The sequence below is a fragment of the Polypterus senegalus genome, chromosome 4 (genome assembly GCF_016835505.1).
Source record: "Polypterus senegalus isolate Bchr_013 chromosome 4, ASM1683550v1, whole genome shotgun sequence".
Classification (NCBI taxonomy): Eukaryota; Metazoa; Chordata; class Cladistia; order Polypteriformes; family Polypteridae; genus Polypterus; species Polypterus senegalus.
The window spans coordinates 236,725,151-236,736,723 of NC_053157.1; the positions used below are offsets into that span (position 1 = coordinate 236,725,151).

The window sequence follows — 11,573 nt, forward strand, 5'->3', positions numbered from 1 at the left end:
CATTTCTTGAAAGAAGGCAGCGCAGTTCTCACACCGTTAATGTAAGCAGAAGGACCTTTAAAATATGCGCGCTGACCTGTTTCATCCGTGGCGACCGAAGAAAATCTGAAACAGATCAGCGCATGTGCACGGGAGTGGGCGGGGACACCGTCGCATGCTGATGACGCAGGTTTGTGTCGCCTTATTTGAATTCGCACGGACTGTCTCGCGTGTAAAGGCAGCGTTTGGCCGCATGCACAAGCACAAGCACAAGCACAAGTACGGAAAGTGAGTTAAACGTGGTCTTTGTTTTCTAATAAAACGTACAATTTATCTTCATAAAGAGTAATCCGAGTGATACAAGTGAACACAGACGAATAAAAGGACTAAAGTACGCAGAGGTGGGTAATTTCTTTTTCTTTGTTTAATCGGCTAGCTCCAAATCATTAATTGGGTATTACGGTAATAAAGAAGAATCTGACAGAGTTAAAAGAGAGCTTAATTATCATTAATAATTTTTTTGCATTTATATAGCTTTTAAAATATTTTGACGTTAAATAAAAAAAGGTGAAACAAAGTTGAATGTAGCGATCTCGTACGGATGCCAATCTCCTGTAGTGGAGAAAACACGGCACGTTAAAGGGCTGCTCAGGTTTGACCAAAGAACACTTTGTTGTTGTTGTAACTGCTTTTACGGCGTTTAAACCGAAGCACGGTGAATCTTCTCCTCGCCCAGGCGTCACTCAGTTTGCTGTGTACATTTATCACGGCGGGTTGGGGGCTTTAAAAAAAGACATCGGCTCTCTTTTTGAATAGGTAGCCTTTGAGTTAGCGCAGGCGCAATAAGCCGCAGTGGAGCCGGTCTTGCTCGCGCGATGTTTCTCTTTTGCATTCACGCATGCGCCGTGTGTTCCTGCTGGTCAGTCTGATAAGCGCCGTCGTTAATTCTGTCCTTTGTACTCCTAGAGGGGCGATTACACGAAGTGCGTTTAGCGAGTAAACCAGGTTGTTCTGAGCCGGTTCCGGAAGGAAGGTGTCGGCCCTGCTGATTCGTTTGTTCTTATCCGATTGCACAGTGCGACTGGTCACACGCGTCAATGCTATTTAAAAGGACTGGCATGTGCACGACTGAATTGTATTTGATATAATTAACTAATTAACTTGCAAGATGTTTCGTCGTGTGGTGGATGCGGCAACGAGCCTTACCTGACCTGTATCAGTTATAGTACGTAATCTTATTTAAACTTCCCAAGCATCACAGGTGCAATAAACTGCACTCGTGTGTGAATAACGGCAGCACCATTCTAATTCTAGACTGAATATTTAAAATACAAAACCCCGGTGTGCTGGTCTGTCATTTTCAGATGACATTGAAGTGCACGACCAATCATCGTGGACCATCTGACATTCTGAAGGGGGCAAACAAATGAGCAGGAGTGACAGGGTCTGAAACCTCAAATTAAACTAACATCGCTGTTGAAGCAAACTTTAGGAAGTCCAAGGAGGGGTGATAACTACTTTTTATAGGCGCCATAAAAATTTGTTTTGATACCCAAGAGCGCCATACAAAGTAATTAAAATAAATAAATAAAAAAACACGTTACAACAAATGTACTTGGCTGCTTTTGCTCTACTGTACATACATGAGAGCAGGTACTTAGGTGCTGTCTCAGTTCTACTGGAAATCATAAATAATAATTTTTTTTTTTTTTAGTTTTTAATTATTTTTTGACCCTAGATTTTTTTGTTAAGGGAACAAAACAATTCTGCTGATAAAGCAGAGCTCTTGCACTTCAACTCTTTTGTGTATTTTATGAGCAATTAAAACTGTCTGAACTAAATGTTTTACATTCTCTTAAAAATTCAAATGATTTTATGTATTTATTTATTTAATCCTTTTCCCAATAGCTTTCAATGGACAGGCAGCTAACCTCTACAGCTGTGACCCTGTGAACAGGAGGTCCACAGCCGTTCAGACAGACCCATTTGAGGCTGTAGGCTGCTTTGTTCTTATTTGTCATGGTAGATAGTTGTGGAGGAAGGTTCAAACAAATAGCAGGCAGACACCAATTCTAATAAGCAAAATCTTTTATTTCTGACTTCTTGCTGAGCAGAGTGGCTTTTCCTTACAGAGAGAAAATGCAAGGAAGGCCCCCGAACAAAGGGGGGCTCAGCTGCGTTTATAACAAAATCTTCAAAGAGAATGGTTAGAAAAAATAAATCGGTTTCACTCCAAGGCCACAGAATATTCTTTACAAAATTTGTTGATTACAACGGAAAGCATAAATTCTAGTCTTCTATTTGGAATGAAGATTATCAGAAAACTTGTCATACACTGCTGAAGCAGCTGGGAAGAGTCAAAAACTGCATTCCACACCGGCAGCTCTACCCTAATAAGCACACTTATAATACCAAGGCATACAGAGAACATGCAGATTTTCATACAGAAGCTAGCAATAGATTTTAACTTCCATTCCACGTAGTCAAATGTGATTCAGCGTGTGTTTGTGCTGGTCGGGTTTTCTTCAACATCTATTTATTTTTCCTGTAAATGAGGTGTAGCATGTTAAAAATGTATGAAATACTGGCTTTAGTCAATAATATCCACTTGCAGAGCCACAGCACCATACGTCCCCGCAGTTACAGACCCGGCAGTGACGTCGCCGTCGTTTCAGGACTGACTTCGTAAAATTACTTTTTGGAAGGTTTCGGCAGGTCTTCAGTTCTGAAGGCAAAAGGGGGTCAAACACCGTATTAGTATGGTGTTCCTAGTAATCCTTTAGGTCAGTGTATTAATTGCCTTATACAAAACTGCTCTAGTTTTTGTCACTTATTATAAACGATGGGCCATCAAAAAAAAAAAAAAACTAATAAAAACACTATTTATATGACACCCTTCCTATGCCCAAAATTCAGAAAGAACAACAGGACCGATATAACATCGACTACAGATAATATCTTCACGATAAATACAGGATATACAAAACATTCAAACAGAATAAAAGAGTGATGGCAGAAACCCTCTGAACTTCACAATGATGCGTATTATTTGGTTTGATGTACTTTTTATTTCTTTTCATTTTTATCACTTAATTTCTGCACAGGTCTTTGACCCGGCGTTACTTTCTAGGCTTTTCCGAGACCTGCCGAAACCGTTCAAAAGTAATTTTTACAAAGTCAGTCCTGAAACGACAGAGACGTCACTTCTGGGTCTACGACTGTGGTGACGTATGGTGCTGTGGCTCTACAAGTGGATGCTACTCGCTTTAGTAGTGAGAAGTAAGAGGAGGATTGAGAGCAGGAGTGCTTTAAGTATTGGCACATTGGGAAAGTTTAAGAGCCCCCTTTCTCCAAACAGATGACATTTGGAATGGCCCATTGTGGCTGTTGGTTGGTGTGTTAATATTTTTGATGGGTATTAAGTGCGACTCAATATGTGTTTGTGCTAAACATGTATTTCTGATTTTTTTTTCTCTCCCCCCTATAATTGTGATGTATCGTACTAATACATTAGGGAGCAGGTGCCTTTGAAATGGTGGCTTGAATTTGGGTCATGGTGGCAGGAGGATTGAGAGGAGGAGTTCTTTAGGTAGTGAAGCATGGAGTAGGTAGAAGAGACTTCCTCTCCCAACAGATGACATCTAGAATGGCCCACTGTGGCTGTGGGTTGCTTTAATATTTTTAATAGCTGTTAAATGTAATTAGTATTTGTTTGTACTGAACGTGTTTCTTCAATATCTTTTCTGGTTTTTTTTTTTCCTCTTGTAATTGTGATGTATCATATAAACGCATTAAGAAGCGAGAGCCTTTGAAATGGTTGTTTTTAATTTGGGTCAGGGTGACCGGAGGATTGAGAGGAGGAGTTCTTTAGGTAGTGAAGCATGGAGTAGGTAGAAGAGACTTCCTCTCCAAACAGATGACATTTAGAATGGCCCACTGTCTGTTAGTTTGTCAGTATCTTTAATAGCTGTCAAATATGATTTAGTACATGTGTTTTCTTAGTCTGTTTTTGCTCCCCCCGACCCCTTTCTCCCCCCATTTTTGTTATTGAATGGTAGCATATCCATACATCAAAGAGTGAGTGTCTTTGAAATGGTGGCTTTAGTTTGGTTCAAGGTGAGAAGACGTATAAGAGGAGGATTGAGAGGAGGAGTTCTTTAGATAGGGAAACACTGAGTAGGTAGAAGAGACATCCTCTCCAAACAGATGACATCTGGAATGCCCTGCTGTCTCTGTTGGTTTAATATTTTTGATGGCTGTTAATGTGTGACTCGATATGTAATCGTACCAAACATTTTTTTTTTTTCCCCAACATGTTTCTGTATTTTCCTCCTGTAATTATGATGTATTATGTTAATGCATTAAGGACCTAGGGCCTTTAAAACAGTGGCCTCCTTTGCCTCCATTTTTTGAGGGGTAGCATATCAAAACTTCAAAGAGAGGGTGTCTGTGAAGTGGTGTCTTTAATTTTGTTCAAGGTGAGCAGAGGATTGAGAGTATGAGTGCTTTAGGTATTGACACATTGGGAGGGTACGGGTGACATTTGGAACGTCCCCTTGTGGCTGTGGGTTGGTTTCTTAATATCTCAGATGGCTGTTAAGTGTGACTCAATATGTGTTTGTATTGAAAGTGTTTTCTTCAATATCTTTTCTGTTTTTTTTTTTTTTTTCTTCTGTAATTGTGATGTTTCATATCAATTCATTAAGGAGTGAGTGCCTTTGAAATGGTGGCTTTAATTTGGGTCAGGGTGAGAGGAGGATTGAAAGGAGGAGTTCTTTAGGTAGTGAAACATGGAGTATCCTCTCCAAACCAATGACATTTAGAATGGCCTGCTGTGTCCGTGGGTTGGTTTTTTAATCTCTTTAAAGCCACCATTTCAAAGACACTTTGATGCATTGATGTGCTAACCCCTAAAAACAGGGGGAGGTGGGCCAGGGGGAACAGAAATAAATGAAGAAAACTTGTTCAGTATAAACAGATGTTGAATGACATTTGACCGCTATTAGTTTGGTTCAAGGTGAGAAGAGAATTAACAGGAGGATTGAGAAGGAGGGAGTGCATTTGGTATTGAAGCATTGAGTATGTAGAAGAACCCAAACCTCCAAACAGGTGACATTTAGAATAGCCCTGTGTGTCTGTTGGTTTGTTAATATCTTTAATAACCGTCAAATGTGATTTAATATGTGTTTATACTGAATGTGTGTTCTTCATCTACTTCTGCTCCCCACGCCCCCTTCTTCTCCATTTTAAGGTGTAGAATATCAATAAATCAAAGAGTGAGTGTCTTTGAAATTACTTTTTTAATTTGGTTCACGGTGAGAAGAAAAGTAAGAGGAGGATTGAGAGGTGGAGTGCCTCTGGTATTGAAGCACTGAGTAAGTAGAAGAGCCCCCCTCTCCAAACGGGTGACGTTTAGAATGGCCCACTAAGGCCGTAGGTTGGTTTGTTAACACCTTTAATGGCTGTGAAATATGACCAAATACGTGTTGGTGCTGATTGTGTTTTCTTCAATGCATATTTCTGTATCCCCACATCACATGCCTAATTTCTTTGAAACAATGGCCATAGTTTACACCAAATTCAACCTTCGCACTCTTCACTATTACTTTTGGGCCAACATTGACTGGATCCGTGCTGCCGGTATGAAATGCGTCAACTTGATTAGGAAAAAAAAATTGCATTTTGAAACCTTCTCACCTTTCTGTTTTCTTGCTCTTGTCTCTGCCAGTTGCATTTTTCCCTACATACTGGGTCAGTTTAAGTTCCAAACCTGTCAAGAGCTTCTGAGGGTGACATGGAGGTTTTATGTAAAAATGTCATTGAAATTTGGTTGTTTTTCCTGTGTTTTGGTAAAAAACAGAAGGTAACATGTAATGGTTTTAATAATTATTTACAATAATTTTTTAAATGAAGATATCACTTGAATGTTCACAGAAAAAGAAAAGTCCCTGTCTCCATGCAGTGCGCTGTTTAATGGCTTCTGGGCCAGGGCTGTCCGTGTGAGAAGAGAATCCGAGAAGAGACACTTTTGGGGGGTGGGAGAGAGAGAGAGTGAGAAGAGTTTTACCCACACCATGGCCTCAGCCAAAAAGGATGACACCGATGAAATACTGGCAAATATTAAACAAGAGGACTTTGAGTGGGCTGCGGTAGAGGATTTGTGCATGAAGGCGGAGGAACATGAAGGAAGAATTTCAGATTTTAAAGAGCAGGAGCTCAAGTGGGAGGCTGGCATTAAAGAGGAGGATTCAAAAGACTTCATGGTTGGTTTCAAACAAGATGTCTGTGACGAGTCCCTTCCCAGCGTCCAGCCCTGGCATTCTAATGTGGGACAAATGAGCACCCAGCAGAATTCTGTGGAATTGAAATCTGAGGTGAAGGATGAAGGAGATGGGAGAGGAGCTGAAGAGCAGCAGCCACGATACGGAGGCGTTGGAACGAGTAAGTAACGAGATTACAGGTAAATTCTAGGGGTGGTTGTCTTAAGTGGAAATGAGAGGTGGGATACACAAATCAGAGATAGCTACACAGGTGTAGAACAAGTAAGAATACTCTTTTAAAGGTTGCATATGTTAATTTTTTATACATTTTGTGTACGATTCCTATGGTTATCATTTTGAAATGGCATTTTAGCTTTTAGGGGTTCTGTGCTGTTAGACCCATTACCTGTCACATGCCATAACGCTGAAGATCCATTAATATATTTGGATCAGGTCACAGTTCCTTCTTTACAGTGATTATTTAATACACACATACAGAACACATACTCCTCAAACTATGATACAAGTATGACGTACCATATTATTCTCAAACACGCTCAGCCCAGATTGTGTGAGAGGACAGAGTGTGACACGTGAGGCAGACTCCAGCAGGCGCAGGTGCCAGTCCATCCCATGGCCTGTTTGCCCACACAGTTCTAGTTTAGGGTCACCGGCTCAACTCTACTGTACATTTATGAAAGAACGTGAAAAATTCACCCCTGGATGCAGGGTTGATCCCCAGGATGCTGAAACTAGGAGTCCACCACTGTGCCACCCTAATGTGCATGCACATAGCTGTATACTGCATTTATTCAAAAATACCAATGAGATTCTTAAAGTATCTAATTATCATCGAATCAATAAACACAAATGCCAAAAGCATACCCCCCAGATTACAATTGCTGCAGGCCAGCTGCCCACCCAGCCCCTCACAGTTTGCCATGTAGGTAAATGTCAACAGTTATGAAGGAGTAACGCACAGCTTTGGGGATGAGTCGACCATTGAAGGTGATCCATCCACTGCAGGGTCTAGTTCAAGATCAAGAAGCACAGCTTGGTAGACATGATAGGAACATCAAAGATCTGCATTAAAAAGATTTAACCTGACTATTTGTTTCACTGCAGTTTTACATGAAAATGCCAGCTGCTCCCCATCTTTATTTGTTCAGCCATCTCCTCAGTACGGACTGCAACAGAAACAGAAGGACGAGAAGATACAGGAATCAACAAGAGGATCCGAAAATTTGACCCCCATTTCTTTTACTGCTGCGGTGGAAGTGATCGACACTGACCAACAACAAGGGCATAACACAAATCGAGAGTCTTTATGTGTCAGTCGAGGGAGTGAAAGTACAATGAAAAACACATCTGACGGTAAAGAAGCAACAAAACCTTATTCTTGTTCTGAATGTGGGAAAAGATTCCTCCATGACAGTGGCCTTCAGAAACACATCAGAATTCATACTGGAGAAAAACCTTATTGCTGCTCTGAATGTGGCAAGAGATATTCTGACAAGCGTGGTCTCCGAGTACATACAAGAACCCACACGGGAGAAAAGCCATATGTCTGTGCTAAATGTGGGAAAGGATTCAAACAAAGTGGCCATCTTCAGTACCACAAAAAAATTCACATTGAAGAAAGACCTCATCACTGCTCTGAATGCGGCAAGAGATTTTCTGACAGTCGTGATCTCCTAAAACATTCAAGAATCCATTCCACTGAAAATCCAAATGTCTGTCCTGAATGTGGGAAAAGATTCCTCCATGACAGTGGCCTTCAGAAACACATCAGAATTCACACTGGAGAAAAACCTCATTGCTGCTCTGAATGTGGCAAAAGATTTTCTCGCAAGTATGGTCTCGTAAATCATTCAAGAGTCCATAGTGGAGAAAATCCACATGTCATTTCTGAAAGTGGGAAAGGATTTTCCCATAATGCTGGACTTCAGTCGCACATAACAGTTCACCCTGGAGAAAAACCTTACTGCTGCTCTGAATGTGGCAAGCGATATTCTGACAGGCGTGGTCTCAGAGTACATAAAAGAACCCACACGGGAGAAAAGCCATATGTCTGTGCTAAATGTGGGAAAGGATTCAAACAAAGTGGCCATCTTCAGTACCACAAAAAAATTCACATTGAAGAAAGACCTCATCACTGCTCTGAATGCGGCAAGCGATTTTCTGACAGTCGTGATCTCCTAAAACATTCAAGAATCCATTCCACAGAAAATCCAAATGTCTGTCCTGAATGTGGGAAAAGATTTTCTCGCAAGTATGGTCTCGTAAATCATTCAAGAGTCCATAGTGGAGAAAATCCACATGTTGTTTCTGAAAGTGAGAAAGGATTTTCTAACGAGTATGGTCTCCTCGATCATTCAGGTGTCCATAGTGGAGAAAATCCACATGTCGTTTCTGAAAGTGAGAAAGGATTTTCTAACGAGTATGGTCTCCTCGATCATTCTGGTGTCCATAGTGGAGAAAATCCACATGTCGTTTCTGAAAGTGAGAAAGGATTTTCTAACGAGTATGGTCTCCTCGATCATTCAGGTGTCCATAGTGGAGAAAATCCACATGTCGTTTCTGAAAGTGAGAAAGGATTTTCTAACGAGTATGGTCTCCTCGATCATTCAGGTGTCCATAGTGGAGAAAATCCACATGTCGTTTCTGAAAGTGAGAAAGGATTTTCTAACGAGTATGGTCTCCTCGATCATTCAGGTGTCCATAGTGGAGAAAATCCACATGTCGTTTCTGAAAGTGAGAAAGGCTTTTCCCATAATGCCGGACTTCAGTCGCACATAGGAATTCACACTGGAGCAAGGCTTCATTCCTTCTCTGAATGTGGCAAGCAATATTCTGACAGCCGTGGTCTCACAATACATACAAGAACTCACACAGGAGAAATGCCAAATGTCAGTGCTAAAGATGGAAAAAGATTCAGACAGACTGGCCATCTTGATTCCCACACAATAATTCATACTGAAGAAAAAGCTCATGGCTCCTCTGAATTTGGCAAGCGATTTTCCGACAGTCATGATCTCCTAAAACATTTAAGAATCCATACTGGAGAAAAGCCATATGTCTGTTCTGAAAGTGGAAAAAAAAATTCCCATGATTCCAGACTTCAGTCGCACATAACAGTTCACCCTGGAGAAAAACCTTATTGCTGCTCTGAATGTGGCAAGCGATATTCTGATAGGCGTGGTCTCAGAGTACATAAAAGAACCCACACGGGAGAAAAGCCATATGTCTGTGCTAAATGTGGGAAAGGATTCAAACAAAGTGGCCATCTTCAGTCCCACAAAAAAATTCACATTAAAGAAAGACCTCATTGCTGCTCTGAATGCGGCAAGCGATTTTCTGACAGTCGTGATCTCCTAAAACATTCAAGAATCCATTCCACAGAAAATCCAAATGTCTGTCCTGAATGTGGGAAAAGATTTCCCTATAATGCCAGACTTCAGTCGCACATAAGATCTCACACTGGAGAAAAACCTCATTGCTGCTCTGAATGTGGCAAAAGATTTTCTCACAAGTATGGTCTCGTAAATCATTCAAGAGTCCATAGTGGAGAAAATCCACATGTTGTTTCTGAAAGTGAGAAAGGATTTTCTAACGAGTATGGTCTCCTCGATCATTCAGGTGTCCATAGTGGAGAAAATCCACATGTCGTTTCTGAAAGTGGGAAAGGATTTTCCCATAATGCCGAACTTCCGTCGCACATAGCAGTTAACACTGGAGCAAAACTTAATTGCTGCTCTGAATGTGGCAAGCAATATACTGACAGCTGTGGTCTCAGAGTACATACAAGAACTCGCACGGGAGAAAAGCTGTATGTCTGTGCTAAATGTGATAAAGGATTCAAACAAAGTGGCTATCTTCGGTCCAACTTAAAAAATCATATTGAAGAAAGACCTCATCGCTGCTCTGAATGTGGCAGGAGATTTTCCGACATTTGTGATCTCCTAAAACATTCAAGAATCCATAATGGAGGAAAGCCATATGTCTGTTCTGAATGTGGAAAAAGATTTTCCCATGATTCCAGACTTCAGTCGCACATAACAGTTCACACTGGAGAAAAACCTCATTGCTGCTTGGAATGTGGCAACAGATTTTCTAACAAGTCTGGTCTCCTAAGACATACAAGAATCCACACTGGTGAAAAGCCCTTTGGCTGCGCTGAATGTGGGAAAAGATTCATTGACAGCAGAAATTTTCAGAGCCATGCAAGAACTCACACTGGAGAGAAGCCATATGCCTGTTCTGAATGTGGCAAACGATTCAGCCATGAAAGCGGTTTTCGGGCCCATATAAGAATTCATACAGGAGAAAAACCTTATTGCTGCTCTGAATGTGGTAAACGATTTCCCCAATTTGCCAATCTGAAAAGGCATGCAAGAACCCACTCTGGGGAGAAGCCTTATTGCTGCTCTGAATGTGGCAAAAGATTCAATGAGAGTAGTGCTCTTCAGAGGCACATGACTGTGCACACACAAGAGGAAGTTGGGACGCTGTTACATGTCAAAATATGCTAATGAATTGTGAGACAGGAGTGGCACACTCATGGAGCAACACTCCTAATTACAAAATCGGACCAAAACACTACTGCCCCATGACCTTGTAGCGAGTTCTTCTTAAAGTAGGACGAGGAGCCCGGCACACACGAAAATCTGCTACTCTTAGGGAAAAACTAATATTATCCGGAATGGAACCAAACAGAACTTTAGCCCCAATTTGATCCCCTCAGCTGGAAATGTCCTTTAAGAATTTACAAAAGGAAATAACCACCCCAACAATTTTATTTAAAAACACAAGAATATATATTATAAATCAATCAAAAAAACTATAAACACCCTTTAAGCAATCCTCCACAGATCCGGAACAACTAAACAAACACTAATTAATATACCACCCCCTGGAAACCTTCTATAGTATACTCCCCAAAAAAGAAAGAAAGAAAAGGAAATGTCACATATTTACTGCCAGCACAAACAGATTCACAGCACACACATATAATCTCTCTCTCTCTCTCTCATATATATATGTGTGTGTGTGTGTGTGTATATATATATATATATATATATATATATATATATATATATATATATATATATATATATAAACTGCTCAAAAAATTAAAGGAACACTTTGAAAACACATCAGATCTCAATGGGAAAAGAAATCCTCCTGGATATCTATACTGATATAGACTGGGTAATGTGTTAGGAACGAAAGGATGCCACATCGTTTGATGGAAATGAAAATGATCAACCTACAGAGCCCTGAATTCAAAGACGCCCCAAAAATCAGAGTGAAAAATTATGTGGCAGGCTAGTC

General features: G+C 40.7%; 1 protein-coding gene across 1 annotated transcript; it reads left to right on the plus strand.

Moving 5' to 3' along the window:
* The first annotated feature begins 230 nt into the window (after positions 1 to 230).
* LOC120528219 (zinc finger protein 62 homolog) lies at positions 231 to 11,250 on the plus strand. Its single transcript, XM_039752320.1, has 3 exons — positions 231 to 267; positions 5,914 to 6,420; positions 7,365 to 11,250. Exons 2-3 carry the CDS (start codon positions 6,054 to 6,056, stop codon positions 10,769 to 10,771), a joined length of 3,774 nt encoding a protein of 1,257 aa, XP_039608254.1. The 5' UTR covers positions 231 to 267; positions 5,914 to 6,053; the 3' UTR covers positions 10,772 to 11,250.
* The last annotated feature ends 323 nt before the right edge of the window (positions 11,251 to 11,573 follow it).